This window comes from Drosophila hydei, unplaced genomic scaffold (genome assembly GCF_003285905.1).
Source record: "Drosophila hydei strain 15085-1641.00,03,60 unplaced genomic scaffold, DhydRS2 tig00000001-arrow-pilon, whole genome shotgun sequence".
Lineage (NCBI taxonomy): Eukaryota > Metazoa > Arthropoda > Insecta > Diptera > Drosophilidae > Drosophila > Drosophila hydei.
This window is the reverse complement of record NW_022045643.1, coordinates 14,616,739-14,643,561: the sequence shown is the minus strand read 5'-3', so window position 1 is coordinate 14,643,561 and position 26,823 is coordinate 14,616,739. Positions and strand designations below refer to the sequence as shown.

The 26,823-nt window shown below is 43.8% G+C and overlaps 1 protein-coding gene across 4 annotated transcripts in view; it reads right to left on the bottom strand.

Annotated features, from left to right (window-relative positions):
* LOC111597625 (teneurin-m) overlaps nucleotides 1-20,645 on the bottom strand; it is a 131,704-nt gene extending 111,059 nt beyond the window's left edge. For 2 of the 4 annotated variants that reach the window (XM_023312424.2, XM_023312425.2), the window contains exon 1: nucleotides 19,529-20,641. In XM_023312424.2, coding sequence (XP_023168192.2) covers nucleotides 19,529-19,832 — 304 coding nt within the window. In that variant the 5' untranslated portion in view covers nucleotides 19,833-20,641. Of the gene's footprint in view, nucleotides 1-19,528 lie in introns of all 4 variants that reach the window. The other 2 variants (XM_023312427.2, XM_023312426.2) reach the window with 2 other exon arrangements.
* Nucleotides 20,646-26,823: the final 6,178 nt, after the last annotated feature.

Sequence of the window (26,823 nt, the reverse complement as noted above, 5' to 3'; positions counted from 1 at the left end):
TCGAAGTTATAAGCGAGGCGATTGATTGAGTTACTCAGGGGCTCTTGATACTCTTTCTTGGCCAATCAACGGAGCAAACTAGCTTTAATTTATCCGAATTAGGGCCACGTCTGTCTGCTGCTGCCTAAACACATTACGAGCTGAGCTAAACTGCAAATGCATTACGCTGGGCAGACGATAATCGTGTTATCTGCGTCTTTTGCTCATTTTCATTAAATTCGATTCGATTCGATTCGATTAGAGGCGCACACATGGCCCTCCATCGGCGCGCTCCATGACCCCACTTGATCCATTTGTGAGCATAACGACTCAAGTGCCGCAAATTTGCCCGACACTCGGCTAGGAAACGGGTCTGCGCTATCGTTAAGTGCAGCTCGAAGACGCCCCCAATGCAGTTTCCGAGCAATTTAATTTCCATTTAGAGGGCCAGTCGATAGACCCTCTACCCCGAACCCATCTTCCAGTTAGAGCCATTTCGCACAACCTCGCCAAAATGATTAATTAGTCTTTGGCCGGGTCTCTCTCCAGCTCATGTTGTTGATTTTGCGGCTCGCATCTATCTGATGGTTTAATAATCAGACAAAATTGTCCATTGTGAGCGCCGACTGTCGACTGTTTTCGCTGACCTAAGCCATGGCAGGGAATGAGTGCAAGAGGCAACTACTAAATCATATTTCGTTGGGCCATTTGTTCCCTTTGACTGGCGGCTGAATGAGAAAATGCTAATTGTTTGTCTTTTGTTCGACATTTGGCGTTCAACGTTCGCTTTCTACAATTAAACCTACGCTGCGCATCTTCATGGGGCCACGATTTCTTTCTCTAATTGTCTTGGCTGGGGAAGCTATGTTGATGGGGCTCAACTGTGCCCATTGTGAAGCAATTCCTCATCGAGATTACAGAGAGTAAAAGTTTCGATTTGGTGTTCGATAAAGACTTACGTGAAGTGACTTGCTCTAAGTATTTGCTGAGTGAAGATTACGTACCTGCAAGTAGAAGAAGAAGAAGGAGAAATAAAATGTGAGTTAAACTCGATGGTTAAATGGAAACACTTTAAGGCTGGCTGACCTATTGCCCCGTTGTATGTTGACCCAACATTTACTCAAGCATTTAGCATGCCACAATTAGAGTGTCACAGCGCCCCTCTACCCACCCCCCACAGCTCACACCCCACACAGCTTATTTAGGGTTGCCAATATTATTTAATTTTCACAGCTCTCGCACTTCACTTTGAAAGTGTCGAGCGACGTCAAACAGTTGCGCAAAATTGTCGAAAAAACAAATATTGACATTGCGTTGTAATAACGCTGCATTAACGGTGCTGCCGAGTGCCGTTATCGCGGCAGCCGCACAAATGAGGGAAACCCAAAATGGCGATTGGCGACTGACGACGGAAATGAAAAGCAAAGCCCCCGCCACACAGCCAGCCCAATTCAGTGCGGCCAGCGAAAGCTTAATAATGTAAATTTTGCTCTAAGCTATTGCCAAGGACTAATGGTGCGTTTAGTCAGCAACCCCTAAAAGCCGACTACATCAAGCGAAGCAGCAAAATCAAAAAAAAAAAAATGAAAAGGAAAGAAAAAACAAACTTGCCCGCACACGTCACAAGGTACACTAAAGCAAGCAGAAGTCGGAGCAGGAGCTGGAGCAGGAGCAGGAGCTGGAGCCAGGGCTAAAGAAATCATCACGAGCCGTAAGTTTGCGTGTGACGCGAATGTCGCCAGCTGAAATGTCGTTCGCCCGTTTTGGTGAAACATTATTAAGCGCCAAAGATTATGCAAAGAAAAACAAGTGGGAGCAAGCGAAAACCAATATGGCCGCCCACAGAAAGAGCTGGGCGTGTCTCGCTTCCTCATTATACGCTTGTGCAAACAGCAGGATTCGGCTGTATGTGTGCGTAGTGGCATAGAGCATATTTTGATACTAGCAATGTGGGCAAAACACGTGGAAAAGGCAGGACACGTTTGTTGTTGTTGTTGTTGTTGTTGTGGCGCATAAATTTCATTGCAGTCAACATCTTCAATTGTTGGGGTTGTTATCGGCCTGACTCGCATATCAACACAGAGCCGATCGCAGGCATCTGATTGCTGTGAAAACTGCTGCTCCCACTCCAGCTAATCGCCTTCGCTTTGCCTGGCTTTTCCTGCTTTCCTGCTGCCCTGCCCCGGCGTACCGCCCTCTGTGCACTTGTCGTCAGCACCACTTGGGAGGGAGTATCCCGGGCGTATTCTGCACTGTGTCAACAGATGTACGCCGGCACTTCCTGGCCCGAGTCCCTGCACTGTCTGAAGCTTGCTTCTGTTTTTTTATTATTATTAAGAATAAAAACAATAACGACGCTCGCACGCCTCCTCCTGGCATAACATATATGCAGCCCTTTTCAAGCTTTCATCTTTATGTCACCGCATCGATTTTTGTTTGCCTTCCTCAGCTGCTGCTGCTGCTGCTGCTTTCCGCTGGCTGTCTTCATCAGACTGCCACTTAAGAGCCAGCCCAGCCCTCCATTTATACCCTTGGCTAAAATTGTTTGTTTGGGGATTTGCATGTTTTTTGCACACGCTCCACCTCGGCTTACTCCTCGCGCCGGGGCATTGTCTCTATTAGAAGTTAACGCATATTTATTGTCGGTTTTTGCACCTTGAGCCCGCTTTAGATCTGTTTTGGTATTGTTATTTTTACGCCCCACTTTGGCTTTTTTTGCTCGAATGGAATTGTTAATAAGCTTGCCGTTTGCTCTTCTACCATGTGCTGCAGAGAATGGCAAATCTCTTAGCCTGCAGAAGCCTTCAGCGCCTAAAATTAGACTTCCATTTGGGGCAGCAGAGTGTGCCCGCTTGACAACTCAATCAGCTTGATTAACATTTTACTTTCCTTCACCGTCTGGCTCGTAGCCGTGCCATTTGCTTAAGCGTTAACCGCCCGACGACGTCTCAAGTGTTTCAGGAGACGCGACAGAGAGAGAGAGAGAGACAGAGAGAGAGAGTGAGTGAGAGCGAGCGAGAAATGGCTATGAAGTGGCTTTCGAGAGAGCCGAGCCTGATTTCACTTTGGCCACAATGGATTTATTGTTTGCACTCACAGCCGAGCTCTGCTAAAAGCCTCTCCAGAGCAATTGGCGAGCGGGGGTAATCCAGCTCCGATGCTAGGCAGGTGATGGGGTATTAGCAAGCATTTAGTGGGCAATGAATAAAGTGCGTACACACAAATTAAGTGCCAAAGTAGCTGTACGTGATATGGTTAGAACCGAGAGATCTGACTTCCATTGGATTCCGATTCCCTTCGACGGCAACATGAGCTCAATGCTGCGCCAGGTCAGGGTCCAAATTCGAAAACAAACCATAAAAGTGAATTCGAACGAGTCCAAGGTCCACTTTAGAGATGATGTCATAGCTGGATATCGGCACTCACCTAAATGGAAAGACTCGTGCAATTTTCCAGCAATTTTCACAACTTTCCCTCCTCAACGTTCACCAGTATCGAGTGCTTCTTCTAGAGTTAATCGCAATTCTTATGAAGAATATAACTTTGCACATAAAGCGTCTATTTTTGCTAAGCATGATATTGTAAACTGACTTGGGTTTGCGACTACAAACCTTTGCCCTCTCGCTCTGAACACAAACTGAAGTTTGACTTCGGGAATATGGATTACAAATTTGGAGCTTCAGAACAGCTTCCACTGGGCGTTTGAGAGTGGATTGCAAGCTCTTTTCGCGATCTTCCCTTGCTGTTTGTTTATTAAAAAACACGGAGAGTGCAATTAAGATAAAACTTTCTCAGTTTCAAATCGATTTATTTTACAAATTGATTCTCACGAGCAATTTACTTAATATTACGAAAAGGCCTTTCGGCCACGATGGACTCGTATTTAAATTTCATTCTCGATGCCAAAAAACAAAAAAAAAAAACAAAATAATAATAAATATGCAGACGGCTTTTACCGTTAGTCGCCAAACTGTGCAACCGGCCAGAATTAACAACAGGAACACAAGCTCACGCGGCTCCACTTCCTTCTCCTACTCTACCTTTCCACAATAGCGCCCTTTCCCCTGCTTCGGGGTCCTCTTTCACGTGTGCTGAAATTTTAAGTGAGTTTTTCACTGAGTCGACGTTTGGCTTTTAATGACGTCGACGACGACGACGACTCTGGGGCATTCTTATGCAGCAACACACGAGCAAACACACTCAACGAGGCGAGCGTGTGTGCGTGAACATATTTATACAGAAATTTAAATTTTAAAATAACAGCTCGATTCAGTTGCTGCTGCTTTTTTTCCTTCATTTCCAGTTGTTTCATTACCTAAGCCCGAAGCGCAAGTTGAGGCTGAGGTTGAACTTGAGCCAAGCAAACGACCAACTCCAGCCAGCGAGTAGCCTGCGACACAGAGCGACAGAGCTGAGTGAGGTGTGCTGGCAACGGGCTGCTCTTGAGTGGGTGAGTGGAGCATGGACTGTGCTCCTTAAGCAACACAGCAACACGGCAACAAGGAGCAAAATGTCACTTTGTCACGAAGCAAACGCTACTTCATCATCGTCATGCTACGCTCTCTGATCATTATGTTTATCAAGCTGCCACACACACACACACACTCACACACACAGAGTGTGCTGACATGTCTCGGATTTTCATTTTGCTGCAAAATGTTGTTGTTCTGGCTTTCGGCTTTTCCTTAACCAACATGTCTTACAGTGAAAGTCACTGCTAACTGACTCACTTCCCATTTTCATTCGTTCTTCGGCTACTCCCAGCAATTGGCTTCAAAGCGCTTCAGTCTGCTCTCATTTTCAGCGCCAATTTGCATATTCTGAAAGACACACTCACCCAGCCAGCTAGCCGCACACACGCCCAGCATGTCAAACAGGTGTATGGCCTCAGGTGTACAAGCAGAGACACAATTAATGCCCAGCCGAGAAGCCAGCTCGTCTGCCCACTTCCTAAACCAGTCAAATCGTATTTAGATTTGTTGACTTCTGTCGTTAGACTTTGCAAAGGCAACAACGCAGCAGAGTTCGTATGTTTTTTACACTTTTCAATAAATTTTACATTTTCATTTTTCACGCCTCATAAACCGAAACTGAAAAGCCAGATCAGCCAAAGGTCTAAACATGTCAAGCAAGGCATAATTTGCATGTCTCATAATTTCATAGCTCTGGTCTCCAAACACCCTACAAAATGCTCGACACACACACACACACACGCACACTCAGAGAAGACAAGACACAAAATATGAAAGAAGAAAATCAAATAAAATGTCAAAGAAAATGCTGCAAAAACAAAAAGAAAATTCTGTCGTCTTCGTTGTTTCATTTCATTTCATTTTATTTGATTCCCGTTGTATTTTATTTATTCATGTGTGTGTCTGTGGGTGTGTGCGGGGGTGTGTGCAGGGGGTGTGTGTGTATTTGCAATCATCCAACCACTGACAGTGTTGTCTATGTTAATTTTTATTTATTTTATTTATGTATGACACACACACACCCACACACACCCACACCCACACACATTCACATATATCTTTTTCCTTTATTCCGCTGCGAAGTTTCATAATTTTGCTGAGATTCTCGCCAGGCTTGTTTGACAATGAAAATATGTGTTTATGGTTAAGCGGAGCAAACTAAGGAGAGGAGTTTGCAGAGTTTGCGCCATTCGCTGCTGCTTGGCCGCAAATTTCAATAAGCTTCATCTGCATTTTTGGAATATTAATTGATGTGTCAATATCTAAGCATTCATAAGTCGCCAAACAAGGCTGGCGCACATACATTAATTATTTGGCATGCCTCAATGGACGTGAGCTGACCACGAACCATCCACTCCATGGCAGACTTCTGCGTCCGCCAGTTCCATTCAATTAACACTTACAGCTCACAGCGGAAAGCTGCCAGACGCTAATTATAGACACACACACACACACTCTTGTACGGCGGGTGTGGGGGAGGGCACACGCAAGCGACAAGTACCCCTGGACACACAGTTTCGTTTCATTTGTTCGCGTAAATTGTATAATTAAGTTGAAGTTGTTTAACAAATTTGTACAACAATAAATTTATTAGCATTCGAAACTGTCCCGCGCTGAGCTACTGCTGGGCTCCTTCTCCGCCCCCTCGACTGTTGCAAAGTTGCATGTCAGAGTTAATTGTTGACTTAGGTCGCTGCTGCAGGTGTGCAGGTGGTAAACTGTCAACTGCGGAGCCATAGAGTCGCTAGTCCGCCCACAGCAGCGTGGGTTCGCTGTTTGTTCCACGAATCCAGGCCACGTGCCCGATGAAGGATAGCGAGTGCTGCTTATGATTTATGGAGTTTGGCAAGTCTTCAGCATTTTGGTATATTCGTTCGTCCATTAAATGGAATCTATAATTTGTTATGTTGTGAAAGCCAAATGTTAAAGCTTGCGCTGAAGCCCGTTCATTGGCGGCTCATCAAATGCAGAGTCCAGCAAATGTCACGCTTTGGCTGGGCTCCGCCTGCAATCCAATATCAGCCAAGTGGAAAGCTGTAAAATTTGTTGCCCATATATTCAATACGCGGACTCGATATTTCGAAATTGTGGAGAGCATCGCAGTTAGGTGCTGCTTGGCTCTGACTGCCTCAACTTTATGGCTGCACGTCGGCGAATTGTCGCAGGACCTGCCTGCCCGCTGCCCTACCGCAAGGCTTGTCGCCTTTTCACACGTAATAAACGAAGCTGTAAAACGACGTGGCCGACGAAACAACACCGCCGAATCCACATGCCATGGCCCAGTGTAAAAGTTGTGCACTGCTTGCCACGTCTAATGCCTCCTCCTCCTCCTCCTGCTTCCCGCTGTCTCCCGCAACCTCGATTTGTCTTGGCTTTCTTCTGCTGTACGCACGATTTGTAGTCGTTCGTGCTGCGCCAAAGTTTTCTTTTCGCCATCCCATGAAATATAAATAACATTTTCAAGCGTTGAAAAATTTATGAAATACGCCGCCCCATCAGAATAAACCCGCAGTCAGTCCAGTCAAGTCGCGCAGCCGTCCGGCAATCTGCTTGGGGCAATCTCACGTATCGATTTTCAGGATAAACTTAAGGCCAAGTTGGCATGGCATGGCATAGCCTGGCTCTGGCTCTGGCTCTGGATCGGAGTCTGAGTCTGAGTCCGAGTCTGGGCTTTCCATTCTTGTTCTTCCTCTTGTTATGCTGTTCTGCCACATTTTCACACTTTATTAAAGCGCCAAAGTAAAAGTCGAAAGTTAGTTGTGTAGTTTATAGTTTGCGACAGCGAGGCAACTTTCTGCGCCTGGACAAATTTAAGGCTTGGCTGCTTATGAAAATACATGGCAACATTGGCAACTATGAGCCCGATGTCCTGCGGTTATCCTTGGCCCATTAGGCAAATAAAACCGGGCCTCGCTTGCCATTGTTATAATGAAAGCGTAGGCGTGCGTATTATTCACGATTAGATTTCTAGCTGCTGTTGTTTACTCTTTGCTGATTTATGAACATCATTAAAACTTTTTATATCGTGATAAACTTTACGCTCAAGGACGTCGCCGGACGACAGTTGGTCTATGGCAAAATATACATTGGAATGTTGGCCTGTTGTTTTCTCTTCAAGCTTGCCACCAACCCCTGCCCGCCTGACCGCCTGCCCGCCTGCCTGCCTCGCAGCCATTTCCAATTTTCATTTGCCAGTCTGAATCACATAACAAATGCAATTGTTTAGTTCGTTGCGTTTCCTTCTGTTTCATTCAATTCTACAGCTGAAGCTGCTGCTTTTATTTATTTATTTTTTTTTTTGTTATTTTTTTGTACTTTGTTGCCGCAAAATGAAATTGGGGAATTTACTTTAATTTGTTTTTCGTGCCGCCGCAGCAGGCAACCCCTAACCGCGTTAGCTCTCAGCTCTCAGCTCCCAGCTTCAGCTCCTATTGTATTGCTCTGCTACCCCCAAATTTTCCGAGCGAGAGCTGCTCAGCTTGCTTTTTAAAATCAATTTCGTCTACTTTTGTGGCTCTGCGCCCTTTCGCCCGGCCCCTCCTATTGTTTTGTAGTTTCGTTCAAATTGAATTTGGCATAGAACTTCCTTGCTGAACGGCTTGGGTCGAGGCTGCCTTCCCGACCAGAAAGAAAGAGGTGAAAGGCTGTTCGGATGTTTCTACCACTGCAATACGTTTGACTTAACCACATGCTGTTCCTGGCTTGTTTGCTCGCCAGGCTATTCGCATTCAGTTCTTACCACAGTTCCCCATGCAAAACTCTATTAACTTACATTATTGGCCGAACACATGTGAAAAGAGGGAGCAATCTTCGATTTACTTAAAGTCGGCACAGCTTTCGACAATATTGTATCTCCTTATCCCAAGCAGCATGTTCCCTTGAACTGCTCTCCTTCCTCGTCGCGATTCGTCTTTTATAGGTGCGTGAAGTATACCTGCCAACGCCATCGCTTCTAGGTGCGAACAAACGCATCTGACACAGCCAGGCGCGGCGAGGCGACTCAAAATGGTTCACCTGTGTCTGGTCGGCATGCCTGTGGACCCCGTCGCTCCGTGCGTCTGTCTGGCTGTCCGCTCGCTCGTTGCCGGAAGTGGCGTCCGGCTGTGTCTGTCGCCCAGCCTCGTCCGGTGCGTGCTTTGTTAGCGAAAGCAACGCAACTAAAAATTGCTCTCAAGGCGCCAGTAGAGCGCTCCCAGCTCCCAGCTCCCAGCTCCCAGCTCCCAGCTCCGAGCTAAACTTTGCTCTGGCCGCTTCTAGCAACACGCTAGGTGCGTGTTCGGCGCGGGTGGGAGGGAGGCTAGCTTACACGAGAGGTGTTTGGAATTTCATTAATATTTTATTACTTTTTTTCGCTGACTCCTGCATTGCTGTTGGGGACGACTCTGCTGTTTTTCTTGAATTTATTAAAAGTGTCGGCTGCCGCTTGTGAAATATGTTACTTTGAATTCATCACGGGAGCCGTGGTGAAATATGGCCAGACAACTATCAGAGCATCTTCGTGTACATACGCACTTACATATCTGTAGCTGATCAGTTGGACAACAGAGCCCACAGAGAGAGAGTGAGGGGCGACTACTAATGAAGTCTTTGTGCCATTAACCATAGAGAGATGGCATAAACCAGTTTCGAGTGCCGTTCATGTCAAAGTCAGAGATAGAGCGAGCTTCATGCTCCATTGTCCATTGTCTATTGTCCATTGGCCCAAGTTTATGCCAACAAAACATGATTGAACATGATTACTGTCACACATGCCAAGCAGAAACTGACAGCAAGATGTCAGAGCGTAGTCCGGTCGGGACTAGCAGCTGCAGGACCAATAGTCTGGCCAGCCGACTGATGACAAGCGTGGAGCACAAAGCAAACAAACCTCGTGCTTGCTCTGAAGTTATTATATTTCCACTTATTGACGGCCAAAATGAAATGAAAACAATCAAATGACCTTCGACTTTTATTTGCTTACTCTTCTTATCCCCTCTTGCGGTAGAGCCGAAACTTTCCAGAGGCCTCAGCAAGCGTTTTTTGTTCCAGCTTTCGGTTACCTTAAGAGTTTTTCTCTGCGTTTCTCGACGCACACACGCTTACACTCAGAATCTGAGCCGAATACGTGGCGTATGCGTAATTTGGGTGGCAGCACATCAAATAAATTGCAGTGCAATAAACCACAGAAGACAAAGAGAAAGAAGGGAGCGGAGAGCAGAGAAGAGAGAGAGGCAGAAGGACTGTGGAAACGTGTACAACAAAACAATACGAGCATTTTCGTGGGTAGAGCAATAAGTGCAAACATTTCACTTTCGAGTCGAGCCTTTTCTTTGCATCTCCGCATCGGGGCTGACACAATTAAGCCGTGCCTTCCATTGGCTGTGGCGTGCTCAGCCCACAGCCTCTTGGTCATGTAACACTGTGTGAGTTTTTCACTTTCATTCAGACTGGGCTAATGTAAATTGTGGATGCTGTCAGCTGCAGAAGGCTCGCCAATGCGTAAGTGATGTAATCCATTCCCCTTTTTCCTTTTGAATGGTACTTCTTATGTGCCCTAAGCGGTCTTATATAAGGAACGCATATGTAAATATATCCAGAATGCAAGCTACAAAACCCAACGGAAACGGAGACGAAGCTCAGGCAATATGTTCCTTATAATATAATTAAGTCATATAGAAATGTGGTTTAAGTTGGCACTAAAATCTAGTTCGAACTCTTCTCAATAATTGAAATCAATTCAAGATCTTTTACACTTGCTTTATTCACTTAAGCCTCTGCTAACTGAAAAATGGATTGTTTTTTTATTGGATTAATATTAATTTTTGCAGGAGATAACATTATTCTTTTTTATAAAAATTCTCTAAATAAAATTTAAATAAAAAATTGTTTTTTCACGTGCTTCTCGGAGCGACTCACTTATTTGCACAGGTATGCCCACCTGTGAAACTCTATCAGGTTAAGTCAATGTGTTATCAAGCTACAGAGACAAATAATGTTACTAAATAAACATTTGTTGACTTGTGAATGAACTTCCACTGCGAAATATATTATATTTATTTGAGGAAGAGAGCGAAAACATCAAAGTGATTTCGATATAGAAAAAAAGAAGAAAAAATCGTTTTCTCAAGAATGCAAATCACAAACAAATTACCCGCTGTCCAGACTTGCGAGCCGGGCTTTAGAAATGAAATTCCAACGCTCAACATTATTTCCACGAAATTAAAAAATTTACGCGCACACAATTAATCTTGGCGCAGCAAAAGGCAGCAGCAGCTCAGCGAAGAGGAAATCTCGCCAGATAGATGAACAGGCCAGAAGACAAATTCCGGGGAAAATGCACAAGATTTTCTGTTCGCCTTATTTTCTTCTTCTTCTTCTTTTTCGTTGGTCCCAAATAAGACGAGAAACAAATGCGGCACGTAGCGAACGCTAATCAAATAAAAACATTAGGTAACATTTACACTTTGATAGCCCAAGCAGCAGGGAGAGACAGAGAGAGAGAGAGACAGAGAGAGAGAGAGACAGAGAGAGAGAGAATGGTGTGGCTTAATTTAAGACCTGTTTTTCTTTATGCGTGTGTTTTCGTTCTCTCTCTTTCTTCGGCCTTTTTTGAGACACTATTATTATTTTACGACTCTCAAATGCCTGCTCCCGCATTTTTCAGCCGGACGCAGGACACTAACGGCCTTTCATTAGGCAGCGACGAGGGTGGGCGAAAGATGCCCGAAGCAGGTTATACGACATACGATATGCATAAAAACAGAGACAGAGGCAGGTAGTGTCTGAGCGGGCGTCTGAGGGAGCGAGACAGAATGCGACAGGCAGGCGGCGCAAGTGACGAACAGCCGGGTCCAAGTAACCTGATGCCTCGTCCTGCGTGTCGCGTCCATTGTAAGTTGATATGCCGAAAATGTGCTAAAAATGTGGTTGTTGCTGTTGGCTCAACACTCCCCGCTTGCAGCGTGTAAATGTATCTGGTATCTATATCCATGCAAGCGCCTAATGTACACACAAAAAGCGAGAGCCTTCATAAAAATTGATGTTGCATTGTTCCAACTATCGTAAAAGTTCCATTAGTCGAACGCAATTCGTGTAGCCGTCAAATGTATCTTAAAGATACAAATGTCTGCTAATCAGAGCGCAGCTCGAGCTATACCATATGATGCCTATGACTGAGAAATATAGACTCGCTACAATCCTGTTCATTATTTCGTAGTATCAGTCGCCTTATCGCTGGATCACGGCGTAGTCACAACTTTCAGCTGTCTCAAGTGGCCGTATAAAGCATTTTCCCCTATATTCGCCTCGTATAACTGAACATGAAAACTACTTTAAGTGTCCTCTGCCGTGGTTGAAAACCCATGAGCCGAGGCAAGTTATTCACACACACACACACACACACACACACACACACATGCTGCGAGTCTATCGTCCATCCCGCTCGCTCGGCTCATCCTGCCGTACAGCTGCGACATTGTTGTTTCTACTTAATGCTGCTTCAACAGCAGCAGCAGCTACAAACAAGCCAACAACATTTTCCATTTTCCTGCCCGCTCTATCCCACTCCTCTCCGCCGTCCGTCTTCTCCCTTTGCTAGTTTGCTGCCTATTTGTTTTGGTCTCAAATGTATCTTAAATTTTATTTTATTGTTTTGTTTCGTTTCGTTGCGCTTTGTCTTTCGTTTCGTCGTTGCTACACATCGTCTTCTATCTCTCTGCTGTTATTCCATAAAAATGAAAATGATTTTCACTGATTTTCTAACTCTCTCTCGCTGTCTCGCTCTCTCTTGCTCTCTCTGTTCGTCTATTTTTCTCTGCCTTCTTCACACTCTTTCATCTGGTATTTGTCAACGTGGCTGTGCTGTGCTGGATTTTCCATCCGATAAGCCGTAGAAGTTTTCTTTTCTCTTTCTTATCTGCTCTCTCTTTCTCTGGCTGTCTCCGTGTGTTGCTATTTTTATCGTTCGCCTCTGAAGACGAAATGTCCACGTTGTGGGCGCAGGGCTGTGGCGGGGATCTCTGCTTTGTTTATCCAAAGAATGCGCAGCGCCAAATTTTATTAGTGACCGCATTTTGTTTGCCTTTTTAGTGGACCAACAGCTGGCGTCCAGCTCTGTCCAGTCTGTCCTCTGTCCTACTCTTATCTGTTGTCTAATTTCGTCCTCTAAGCCGATTTAAGGTGCCCAGAGTAGGCGCATTACAGCTGTGTGTGTGTGTGTGTGTGTGTCCGAGTTGTTTTTTTTCCTCTGTTCAGTCTCTGTTTTTATTACTTGTTGGATTTATTACAGCGCCAGCAGCTCACAGCCTTTACAAACAAACATATACTCAAGTATATATCGGTCAAAAGTTTGATTCCCTCTCTCCAGCTCCAGCTACTGCTCTCGCTCCCACTCTCGCTCTCTTTCTCTCTCGCACTTGCTGTTGCCTTGGGAGCTTCCGGGCAGCGCTGATAAATGAAATCTTTGGGAACCACAGCCTGCAGTTGGTATGAGCTCCATTCAAGTGGCATATATTCGAGTATTTATAGCGACTCAGATATATTTTATTAGTGATAGCTGGCAGCTGGCAGCTGGCAGCTGCTGAGAGGAAGTGACGTGGGCGTGGCTGCGAAGGCGGCAATTGGCAAGTGCATTCTCACAGCTAGAAAGAGCGAGTGGCCCCCAGCATCGCATCAGAGGCAGAGGCAGCCATCATCATCGAGCTTCAATGTAAAACCCATTCGTGCTGCACTAAAATTTGTCATTTCATACAGTTTTTAACAACTTCTGAAAACTCGAGAGCAAACATAATTTTTTATGGGCTGCCTAGAAAAGAAGTCTTTGTCTCAGCTTCAAGTGCAGCTTCAGTGGGATTTAGCCAATGCTTAATGCAATTAAAATAAGAAATGCTGAGCGCTCGTAAAAGCCATGCCCAGCCAAGCCAAGCCAAGCCGAGCCAAGCCAGGCAGCAACTCAAACAAATTTGCATTCAGTTGTGAAACATTCTATAAAAAATAATAAATTTAATGTTCGACAATAAAAAGGCAAAACACTCGCATATTTTTATGAGTTTTGCGTGCTTCGGGCCGAGTCCTTGGGGCAACCTAGGGAGGGAATTCGCAGCAGTTGCTGCTGCAATTACTGTAAACAATCATCAGTCAGGCATTCAGTCAGTCAGCCACTAAGTCCAGACAATGTGTTCAGCTCATAAAATGCTATACATTGTGCGTGGCATGTGGTGACTAATGCCTCAGATTGTGGCAAGCAGAGGCTGTCACAACTTTTGGAGCAATCGAAAAACTATGAAGCCAGCCGCATCCGCTGGCTGCTATTTCCCCAGCTCGTATCAGCAGGCACCCAGCACAAATTCAATTCCAAACAAATATCGAAACCTGGGACTAATAATATTAGAGTCGGCCTAAGCCGCTTAGGCCCGACAATCCAAAGATCAAATTATAATATGAACGGGTGAGCATCGTTCTCGTTCCCTTTATCCTTTTCACTGCTCGGCAGCAGGAAATGTGTGGCAATGAGGCGTGGCATACAAAGCGAAACGCGATGAATAGGGCTGCAGCATAATGCTGCAGACTAATCTCGAGATGACAAAGCGACATTAACGACCTTTCGGCTGGTGGTGCAACTGCAACTAGAGAGCAGTTGGAGAGGAGTGCCGAGCACGTAGCCAACACCTCGCAGCAGGTCAAGGCGGGTTTTCACCTTTCACATACCTAACGAATTGTCGGTGCTAATTTATCTCTCAGCCAGGGCTTGCCTGCTCGAATATTGCTCATTTGCGGTTGTCCTGCGCATCATTAAAGTCCGAATGCCTCTAAGACCTGGCCCCTCAGGGTCGAGTGCATGGGTTTTAGGTCCTGTTGAGTGTGCGCCTATACATATATTTATATGTATATATCTATATATAAACACGTATGCCTGTGTGTGCATGTTTGTCCTTGTAGTCCTTTTGTGTGTTGCGAAAAAATTGCTGCAGACAAAGAGGCCGCTTGGTTTGGCCTCCTGCTGTTTACGTGTAATTTTCCCAACATTTTTCTTCTCAGCCGGACGGACGTTTTCCCTCTCTGCTTCTGCTCTGCTCTGCCTTTGTGTCGTCTGCTCTGACATTTTGAATTTCCCGACTCTGGCGCTCTGTCAATTTTTTGTCGCATCCATTTTCTACTCCTTTTTGCTTTCCATTTTGGGCTGCTACAAATCGCTTTGATTTACATAATTCTGCGCACAATTCGACGCATAGTTTTGCATATTACTTATTTTTGTTGTTGTTGTCGTTGTTGTTGTTGGCTGTTTGCAAATTTTTTGACAGCTGTCAGGAAGTAACAAGTTGGAATTTCACTCGCCGGCGCCTATTCAGCTGCTGTCATTGACAGTTTCCGCAGATCTCCTTTGGAAAAAGGATGCAAAACTCGCTGCTGCAGAAATTTTACATTTGTAGCTGCCACGGCCATGCCTCAGGCAAGGCTGTAGCTGCGCAGATTGACAATTTTGATATCTTTTACTGCCCCGCAGCAGGTCCTAATATGACAGCTGTGCTTAGGCCATCATTAAGGCACACGAGGTTGATTTTAAGGATAAACCGCTAAGCAGCTTATCGGCAAGTGAGGATTAGGCGCCCAGCCATCAGCTCTAATCTGCACTTAGACCAAACACCCAGCCAGATAGAGCTGAAACTATACACTCGGAACTGCAATTCCTATGTTGCTATATATTGTAGAAGGTCCTTTATACTCCCTCGCATATTTAAGCACTTGACTTTGCCTGAAGCTATAAATATTTCATATAAATTATTAGGGTTTCAGTTGCTAGTGATGATTATAGATTATGCCTGGGAATTCCTTACAGATAAATCTTAATTTGTATGTGAAATACTCAAACTATGCAAGGAGTCGAAAGGATTCTAAGGACTTTTCTTTTATTCCAGTGCACATTTTACTGTAGATGAACAGCTTTAGAAGAGAGAGACATTTGGAAATGAATTCAATTTCAATAGGAAACAAATAAAAGCAACCTGCTCAATATCCAAGCCATGAATGGTTTCCGATGTGCGATATTCGGACTTGAGTTTGGCAACAATTGTAATTGACGCCTATGACGCACACTCGAAAGCAACCGACTTCGAAGGCCCTCCAAAAATAGACTGCACCTAGTGGAGTGCAAATCTATTGAAATATGCGTTGCCAAGAAGCAGCAGCAAGCCAAGTAACGACCGCACCCGTCAGCAATAATTGCCGCACAAATCTAAACAACAACAGAACGAGCTGTGTTTGTTCAGGAGCGCGACAGGTGAGGGTCGACTAGAGATACCCTATAGACTGAGTCACACAGCTTCAATTACACTTACAGCTTTAAATTCATTGCATCTTGATGTATGCAAGCAATCACAATTAAAGTAGGCTATAGTAACGCAACTAAGGGATACCCTGTAGTAATTAATTCAGTCGAATCTGTTACCTGATTCAATTACAGTCACTTACATTTACCTACAAGATACCCTATATGATGTAGGGTATATTGAGTCAGTCTACAGACTGTCTAAATGAGACTGTCTAAATGCAGGGTATACCAAATCTGCCTACTTCAAAATTCACTTAAGACAATTGATCTTAGTAAACTACGGATATTGCATGGATTTGGAGCTTTTCTTTCATAATATCTCTGTACAGGGTATACGAAATTGAACCCAATTTGCAAATCAACCAAATTACATAAAGCTAGTCTTAAAGACGATATCAGTTAAGGAGCCTATCAGGCAGTAAGAAATTCTCAACTCATTAAACACTTTACGAATTCGACTAGTTCAGCATGCCCCATCGGTGTGGCACATTGTATAGACAACTGAAATCAACTTAATCCAAATAGTAAAACGCATTAAAATGCTATGGAATACCAGAAAACATAAAGAATTTCGCAAAATAAAACCCGAAAACCAAACCGAACAAAAATAAACAAGTCTAGTGCTCGAAGGGGCCAAGTGGATACTCAGCAGTCGCAGCTGGGGCCAAAGGTGGCAACACGACCACGAATATGGGAGTGCGGCCTCATTAGGTGTGGCGTGGGGGCAGGGCAGGGCGGGGCGGGGCGGGTATCATAAACTAATCAGGCGCAACATAAACAAATATTTTTTTCTTTCGTTTTTTTTTTGCGCTGCTGGAAAAATCAGTGTGAGAAATTTGAAATCGATGTGTTTCCACTTTTAGTTTCCACTCTGAATGCGACCTTGTTGAATTTTAATTTCGAAATGCGTTGCGTGCTGATCTAAGCCGAAAGTCGCTCAGCTAATTTGGCTAATTGGCGCTGGCCAAAATAAAAATGTAGTCATTGATGCAAATCGGAAGCCATAAATAAACATATATACAAAATTTCTAATATTCGCGGCAATTGATGTTTTATTTTTTGCTTTGGCTTTGGCTTTGGATTTGGCTGCCTTTTTGTACTTTTTTGCAATATTTTCACACATCAACAGCTGCCAGGCGAGAGGAGAATTTTTCTCATTTTCTATTCTCTGCGCATTTTTATGCTACCATAAAAAAAAAACACAGAAACGAAACGCAACCAAAAGAAGGCGCAACATTTTCGCTCAGAATTTTTATGGCACGCTGAGCGGGCGGAAGAGGAAGCAGGGTGAGTGGGTGGAGTGGGTTGAGGAGAGTCAAAGTTAGGGAAGCACTGTCTATTGGTAGGAGCTGAGTTGCCTTTACCAGCTGCCCGCTGAAGTGGTTCACAATTTACGAGCCGCGTCCCCGCCTCCCACCTCCTGGCTGCCATTCGGCAAGCCAACATTTTATTGAATTTTATTTCATTCGCCAAAAGTGAAGTGCCGAAAGTCGCCTTTGCTGTTGTTGTTGTTGTTGCTGCTGCTGCTGGTGCTGGTGCTGTAGCAGTAGCCGTTTTGCAATTTATTGCTTGCAGTTACGAAATTTATTTCTGTGTTTTTGCTGTAAATTTACAATTTTGTTTTGCGGGATTCTTCACTCAAGTCTGCAGGTAGTCAAGTCGTCCGCCCGCCTTCGCTCTTTCTTTCACTCTCACTCGTAATCTCTCTCTCCCTCTCGCTCTCACGCTGTCAACACCTTGTATGCAGCATAGAAACGTTTCTGCTTGCCTTCAACTCTCTTTCTTACTCATTTGCTCTGTTATATTCTCTACCTTTTTGCGTTCGCTTCTGTTTTCTGTGTGTGTGTGTGTGTGTGATTCGCTTTGACTTCAATTGTTCGGCAATTGTTTTTATAGCGCCAACAACCGAAAGAGATGAAGCAAAAGAGGAAATGCCAGAAATAAACTTATGTAAATTACATGCGTGTGTGAAAGAGAAGGAGGACAGTCGGAAATAATAAAATTGATCTAGGACTTGGCACTCATATGTGCGGCTGGCTCGGGCATTCCAATCCCTTCTTATCAAAGAAATTTAACTCAACTATTTATTAGAGAATGTATAATGAGAAATGAGCGCAACTTGCATTAATCATTTGCTTATCGCATTTAATTATGATTCAATAGAAATAATCTAAAATTTAAGCATATATCAGGAAGTTTTTCAGAAATGGAAAATAGTTGCTGGGATTTTATGGAAAATATAACAGCTTAAATTAAATTTGCCAAAGCAACAAACGACGGGAAATCACAGTGAAAAGCGGCAAAAGCAAACGAACGGAGAGGCAGGCAGGCAGACGGCGTACCTACTGCGAGATGCAGGCAAAAGACAACAGGCAGAATGGACAAAGAGGACACAGGTCTGAGAGGACTGAGGCTCGCAATTGTAACCAAACTCCACTCGAAACCCTAACTCGAGGGTTTTTCGAGGTTTTTCCCTCATCTAACAGACGCCGCAGCCACAGGCGTCGCACTCGGAATTCTTAAACATGGAAATGGGAACGGGAATGGGAATGGAAATTGTGATAGGGTGGCAACAGTGGAATGGAACTGTGGCCCGCTGCACCATTTGCTAGCTAAATTTTTTTTATTGTTTATTAATATGAAAAAACCCACTCAGCCGGAAAAATCAGAAAAGTCATGTTCCAGGTCCAATCTCAAATATCGAATTCACTTTTCCGGCTCAACGTGGCTTTTGTCTAATTTGTTTAATTTATGCAAAATGTTCGCAGCGATAAGCGCCGTTAATTTTTCGGTTAAACTTGGCGCAAGTTTTCGTCCTGCCGAATTTTATGAAAATGAACTGAAACTGAAACTGAAAATGAAAATGAAAAGGAAACTGTGCTTCGACATTTTAATTTGTCGGCTGGCTGCCTTCCAGAGCTTCCCCTGGGCACAGGGCTTAACGGACTAAGCTCTGAGTTGGCTTAGTCCACATAATTATTGAGCTTCATCGAATGCAGGGAGCAATAAGTTTGCCACTAATGAGCCAAACGGTTTCAATTCCAGTTAATTCCCATTGAACTGCTGGATCAGAAGCTAAGCCAACGTCCATTATAAACTGCGCTTTCCCAATTTTCAATTTCCCTAATGATGCTTAAATCACTTACGTTCTATCAGCTGAACTGGATTAGATTAATATTTTATTCAATTTCTTGAGCATTTAAATATTCAAATAGAAAAGTTCAATTTAATTTCAATTTAAGTAAATTATGCCAAATTCCAATATTTTTGAATCACGCAAGGAATTCCAAGTATTTGGATCATTTACATTTTTTCAAAAATATAATTTGTAAAATATAAAATTTTTTTGTTGTTATTACTCGATGATCATTTATAGAAATATATTTTTTTTTCACTAGGAAAATATCGAGTACAAATTTCAATTTAATTTATATATATTTTTATAACTTTTGACAGTCTGGTAATTTCCTTAAATATTATATATCATCAGGTAGAATAAGCATAGAGTCAACTAGGAATTCTCTAATATGATATTTATTATAATAAGATATCATAAATAAAACAGAAATAAACTTGAAAAATATTTGAGTTAGTACATTTTAAACTAATATAGCTACCGCTACATCCACCAACAGATATCACATATAAGAAATTAGATAAATTGCCCGCATTTTGTATCTTGGAAAAGTATTTAAAGTTGTGTCGTCGCTGTATCGAAACTGCTGTAGCTAAGGTTGTTGCTTCAGGTGCGGATTCAGGTAGAGTTACTCACCTTGTCTGCCGTGTGTGCGCTGTGCCGTGGAGTTGGCTGTGGTATCCGGTGGACGATGCGGCAAATGTTGATACTCGTAGTCGTAGTGCGAGGACTGCTGAGCGGCTGCAGCGGCGGCGGCGGCTGCTGCGGCTGCGGCTTGTAAATTCTGTTGGTTTTGCTGCTGCTGGTGCTGGAGCGTTTGGCTGTGCACAGGTGCGCCACCGGAGGGGGCGTGACGTCCGGTCATGGGCAGGGTGCCGGGGCAGGGTCCGCCGCCCGTGTCGCGACAGTCGAGCGTTGACTCAAACTCGTAGGGATTCATAGTGGTCGACTCCAAAGGACATTCGTCGTCGTCGGTGTCGGTGCCACCGTCGTAGAGGCTGTCCGTGTGCCGGTATGCGTGGAGCTGGCTCTGCTTTGAGAACTTAATTTTGGCGGCTTTTGGTGGGGCCCGGAAAGCCGACACTCGCAAACAGAGACAGAGACGAAATAGACGAGACGAGAGGTGAGAGGAGGACCGAAAAGAGGAGCGAGAAGAGGGAGCAGAAGGTAGTCAGCTCCTTCAGAGGAGCCCTTGTCGTGGTTCAATAGCAACTCTTTCAGCACTTTTCCACTGCACTTTCAACTGGGCTGAGCGCCAACATTTTATCAGAATTTCTTCTTTCGATTGCTTCTTTTTGAATATTTTTGATTTCTTTGTTATGCTTTTGCTATTCGTAGCACATTTTCGATGTCTAAACACTTTCGGCACTTGTCTTATGCCTGCTTGTGCCGCTTTTGCCGCTTCTGTAAACAATGCAATTTCACAATATTTAAAATTGATTTTGGTTTGCAATTTGTGTGGCGAAATTTCTTGTTGCACGAATTCAATTGAAAGACACACGCGATGGACGCGACAACACAAAAATGACAGGACACAAGAACAACAAGCGAAGAACTTCGACACACAGGTGCGAGGCAAGCGGTAAATTTTCTTTTTATTTTTGTGTGTAATTTTCGTTTGCGTTTTGCTTCAACTTCAACTTGAACGTCGAGCTCGAGTTCGACGGTCGTTGGTCGTTAGTTGCGCGACGGCCGCGTGGCGTGCGGGTCGGCTTGGATGCGAAGTGAATTCAGCGAGCGACGATTTCAAACTGACGCGCTCGCACGAAATTGTTCTGAATGCTGGCACATACGCGAACGATGGAAAGAGAGGATGAACGCGCGTGCACGAGTGCAAGAGAGCGAGCACGTCTGCCGATGTTGTAGCAGTCTTCGTTCAGTTTTTCGGCCGCTCAGAGAACTGGCCCAGGGAGAGCAACGCAGAGCGCGCAAGTGTCGTGGGAGGGCTCTGATGCTGCAGTCATTGTTGTTGCCTTACTCGTTTGACTGGTCTCTGCCGACGCAGCGAATGCTCTGCGCATGACGACGCTGCCGCCAGCGCGGTTGGCAGCGCTGCCGACGACCCCAATCTGCAAAGCGCTTAACGAAACGCTGCTGATTAATTTTGAAGGTTAAAAAAGTGCGTTGAAGTTTTTTTTGGCAAAGCTTGCAGCGCCCGTGTAGGGGAAATGTATTTACAGCGATGCGATTAGGGGTGGTTACAGTCGTCGCTGCGCATCTAACAGTTTCGTTCAGTTTTATCTGCTGTTAATGGGCACTTAACAGCGACAGGACATAGCGCCAAAATAACAGACGTTGCGACACGTCGCTTGCGGCCATTTACATTTACACTGCTATTTGCTTAAATTATGTTATTTTTAACAGCTTCTGTTTGTTTCTAACATACTCCGTTTCTTTGATAGGTATTTGAAAGCTATGTTACTTGCATCAAATGTGTATTTATAGTGATTTAGTTTGATATTTATTCAAAAGTATTTTAAAACAATTGCAGTACTATAAGCCAATTTGTTTTGAAACATTTAACTTTTATTTTTTAATTGTCTTAAGATAAATTTTTTAACATTTTAAGTCAACTTTAAACACAATGAATAAAAAATAAAATATGTAAGATATGCAAATTTCAGTCGGGCGTTACTAACTGCACACTACACGTTAACAGCTTAAGCTTAGAGAAAGACAAAGGCTTTACCGCGTAGCCACGATCTCAGTCGATGGGGATATATGGGGAAGTGCTTTACAAGCGACATGGCTAAAGCCCATATATATGTATTTATAAGAGTATAGAAATGAAAACAACAAAACCAAAAACGAAACAAAAAATTCTTCAACTTCATTAACGCTGCAGTAAAGTTCTGGTCGACAATGCAGCGAGAGGAACAACCGAAAAACTTTTCTTAGTTGCCGAAAAATGGACAACGCAGATTCGCAAGCGAGAAAGAGTCAGAGACAAAGAGAGAGAGAGAGAGAGGGAGTAAGAGAGGAAAAGTTTAAAATGCTGACAGTGAAGTTGTCATTTAGCACCAAGAGCCGGGGCAGGCACAGTGTGTCAAAAACTCTGGCTAACGAAGCAACGGAGAATGTGGGAAAAAATGGAAAATAAAACCGAAAGAAGCAGAAAATTGCGTTATAAGCAAAGTAAAGGACATTTCGCTAATGGCTTTACTTTTGAGCAGGTTTTTGGCGGCCAATACTCATCCGCAGCCGCAGCCGCAGCCGCAGCCGTAGCCACGCGCTCGTGTAGCGGAAGTTGTTGCTGAAGCTTTTTTGACAGCTTTGACGCAAGACGAAGTAAAGCAAAAATACGAAGAAGCACAAGCAGAAGAAGAAGAAGAAGAAGAAGACGCACGTTCTTTTCAAGGAATGTGGCAACACCGCATGACGCGCGCCGAGCCTGAAAATGAAATTATTTGCATAGGATTTTCCAAGTGCTTCTTCTTCCTCCACTTTTTATTCTCTTCAGACTGCTCCGCCGCATTCCTCGTCTTTCTCCGGCTCTGTGCTGTCGATGAGAAGTCAATTTCCTGTTGTGCACAAAATGTCATACATTCAGAGGACAACGAGTAGCAGCGGAGCTCAAGAGGCAAGACGCAAGATGCGGTGCAGCGCAACGCATCGGGCGCTTCCCTTGCAACTGACATTTTGCAAACTTTTTTCTCCAAATACTAAACGTTTAAGGATGAGGGAATTAATAGAGTTCTCATTGAGTGAAGCCAAGTTGGGAATTAAAAAAAAAAAAAAGAAATATAAAAAATAAAAAATAAAAAAAAAAATATAATGACTTAAGATAAATTTAAGTCGATCACAAATTTTTCTTTAATTGAATGAGAATTTCTTAACGTTTTCATCGTCTTTGTGTTTGGCATATTTCAATATGGAGAACTGATAAAATGGATCTGCAAATATGTAAAATGACTAATGGGCATATTACGTAGACAAATTCCAATGATTCATGGATTTCTTAAATTCTGAACTCTTTCTTTGTCTAGCCCCATCAATCCTTATTAAATAGCACTCAAATCTCTTTATTAGTTCTTTATGCCAATGCAGACATTGATCCAACCAAAAAGCTTCGCATCCGAAATTGTAGTCTTCCAATATTCAAATAAACTATTGAATCATTGTTATAAAATTATTTAAAAATTCCTCAAAAATTTAAAACGAATTTAAATTAAATATTTAATTTTTTTTTTCAAATACTTCAAATATATTTTGTAATAAGATTAAAAAGAATAAGTTATAAAAGGGCTACTTTCAAGTTCTTTCTCTTTGTATAATTTGAAAGTAATTTTTTCTCAGCTCAAGATCAAATAACAATATTTTTGGTTAGTTTTTTCTGAGCTCTGTTGCAGTTGCAACATAAAAAGTTAGTTTCAAAATCGAGTTCCCGTTGAGACAGAGCTCAAATTTCCATTGAAAAAAGACTTCCTCTGCTGCATCCAACTTTATTCCTATCGAGCATGCATTTTGGCTTAATTTAGCAATTACTGCGTCTCTTTCGCACGGTGTCTCCATCTCTCTCTCTCTCTCTCTTTCTGTCTCTCTATGTAAAGTTACTTCCTCTCTCTGGTATCCTGCTTAAGCGCAACATAAAGGAGCACCGCACTTAGAGTCTCAGTCACGAAATTTGATCAGCTCTTTAAATCAGCGAGAGACAGAGAAAGATAGAGAAAGGCAGAGAGAAAGGGCTTCGATTTTGCTGCAACAACAAGTGTTCTAAATAACAGTTGTTCTTGTTGACCCGAAATATTGAGCTTCGACGCGACTTGCAGCGGGGGCAGCAGAAGCCGCAGCAACAACCAAGCGTTGCGGCATTTCCTGCGTCAATTCCCACAAAATAAGGAACACAAACAACAAGCAACAGCAGCAACAACAAACAAACAACAACAACAACAACAGCAATGTAGGAAAATGGCTGAGAGGTAATGTCATCCAATGGAATGCAGGTCACTTTGGGCGCCTTTCGAGCAGGCCTTACAACTGTTGCTGTTGTTGCAAGCTGATGTGGCATATACACATGTGTATGCATGCATCGATCAAAGAATACGCAAAAATTGTTCGCATGGCATTTAAAAAAATGGAGAAAAAATCGAACAGGACACGCACAAAAGGACACAACGCGCGCAAGATGGCAAGAGCTGACAATGAGTGGCAGGCACTTTGTGCCACGCCGGCAGACCGACTGACCTCCTCCTTTGGTCCTGCGCCAGTAAGAGAAATAAAATTACGCGAGATATTGAATTACGCTTTTTAAATTAAAAAATATTTTCGCGATTGCATTAAACGAAAGGCAAACTAATTAAAGGGGATTTCTCCATCCATCCAGCCGGCGTCCATTGTCGCCGAATGCAATTTGTGAGCTGCAAATGAAGTTGAAGTCCAGGACCAAAGTGCACACAGCACAACGCAGCTGTAAAGCAGCGAAATACAGATTTATATTGCTGCATTGCTGGCTGGCCTAGGCCATTAACCTGAGTCTCTAGCGAGCGCACTCTCTCTCTCTCTCTCTCTCTCGAATTGAGCAGTGCAAATCGAAGCCTCAGCTAATTGCTAGACAAATAGATACAGTAAACCCTGACGATCATGGCAATTGGCGCGATTGTTGAGAACTAGTTCATGAGTTTCACTTTGAGCTTTTAACTCAGTTATCCAAAGGGACTCGAAACTAAAGCTGATTTACTAAATGAAATATGATTGAAATAGAGCACTGCGTGAGTAACTGAAATCCTGAATAAAATGAGCTATAAATATATATTTATATATCTATTTATATAGCTCGTGAATCATACATAAAGTGAACTAGCTCGCAGCTAGAATTAACTATTTCCACATCTCATTTCTCACATCAGATTTTCGAGTAGTCTGCGATCGTTCGGAATGAGTTCATTCAAATGAACTACTCAACTTAAATCTAGTTCATAAATGAGCGATTGCTCAACAATTTCAAGCAGAATTCTTAACATTGAACGGCTCATCCTAAAATATTGATCTAGTGAACTCAGCATTAAGTTCATTTTAATTAAACCAAGAATTAATTCTTTCATATCTCCCTTTCATTTCGAGCAGTGTCATATAAGTTCCATTAAGTATTGAGCTAACTTTTAATGGTAGTTGCAGTTTCCATTAACTGAACTGGATCACCCAACTGAACTGTAACTCTGAGCTCCACTGAGTGACACTTTGCATATCGCATTTCAAATTTATAATTTCTGAACTCTGATCTCTGATTTCCCGTTTTCATTTCGAACTGATGGGCATCCAGCAGCAGTCAACAGCTGCCACTTAGACCAAGGACGATGCAGCATTGAAAGAATTATTGAGGCACTTGACGTTGCCCACAGCCCACAGTCACAACGCAGCAGCCGCGAAGTCTGCGGGCCAAGCAAACAATGTATCAATCAATAAAGATTTCCGCACCTAATAAGCCGCAGTCAAGCGCCGCCGCAAGCGCTAAGCGGGTGGCAGCTGCTGCTGCTGCTGCTGCTGGTGCTGCCTCGACTGCTGCCTGTGCCATCATTGACGCTGGCAAGCAATTAAACGCCAAGAGTCGCCGCCAACGCCTCCGAGCAAGGTGTTAATCGAATTACAGCCTTGCGCCTCGCTCCTCATTGCGAGCCAAGGGAAGTGAGCTGCAGTTGGGAGCAGCTGCCTCCGCCACGTCGGTTTCGTTGCATTTCCATATTTTCAAATTTGAATTTTCTATTTCCACAGAGCTGTCCTCTGGCAGGACTCGTGTGCGCCCGCCGACATTCTGTGGCCAGCCCATTCAACTTCTGGCTAACCAATGCTTCGCTTCGCCTCGGTGATGCGCTCGTAAAGCAAATTACACACATGTGTGGCCTATTCACTGGGTGGGCGGGCTCCTGTCTGCAACCTGAAGCGGCAACTACAGCCTCGAGACACGAACACGAGCTGCAAGCAACTTCAGCTAGGCAGCCGCAGCAGCAGCAGCTAGTGCAGCTTGAAAGGTATCTCATTTCCTTTCGTGACACGACACGGCATAACTTCTCATCAGCTCTCACGAGCTTTAAGCTGGAGATCAACAATATTTCACAGTATTATACTCTGCTATACTTGGCTTTATCTTACTTACATTCAGGTAGTTAAAGAAGTCGCAGTTACTAAAATCGCTTTGCACATTTAAAAGTGTTTTACGTAGAGTTTTCCCAAGGAGAAAATTTGGTAAATCGGAATAAATATATTCACATATAGGAAAAAGTGAGATCACGTGGTGCGTGCTCGTGTCGACTGCTGCGTTTGAGGCGCAGGACATGCGCCCTACTCGGGCAGGAATGTGAGGCATGCTTATGGCTGGCTGCATCTGAGTCATTTTGTGGCACAAACCAGTTGCAAGTACTTTAAAAGTGCCTGGCTGTAAGCAGCATGCGAGCGCAAACGTTTCTCATTTTTGACAGCTAATTGTCACACGACTGCAGCGTATCAAAATTATTTATTGCATATCTGTAACCTCAGACACTGAGAAGTGAGCTCTATCAGCTAAGGGGAAAGTGCCTGGGCAGCACTTCATCTTTGGCTGTTGCCGACAAGGACCTCCGACGCTGTCACCATGTGGGCACTGTCAACATTGCAATTACGAAACAATTTCGACAGCATGTTCTAAAATTGGAGAGCCGCAGGCCCTGTGTCGGCAATGATCGTCATCGAGAGGCGTTGGCTGTCAGCGAAAGATGAAGAAAGGCAGCAGAATAAAAGTTGAAATGGCTGGCATAAAATTATGCAGATGCAGATGCAGACGGAGATGGAGATGGAGATGGAGGCGACTTTAACAAATTCAATGCCACAGAATAGCGACCCTAGCCAAGCAGACTCTGCTGCACACACACATTTGGCAGCCGTTTTCAACACCTTTCGAAAACTCACGCTTCATTTGCATGTTGCCATGACACGACAGACACACATGGAGCATAGACCGC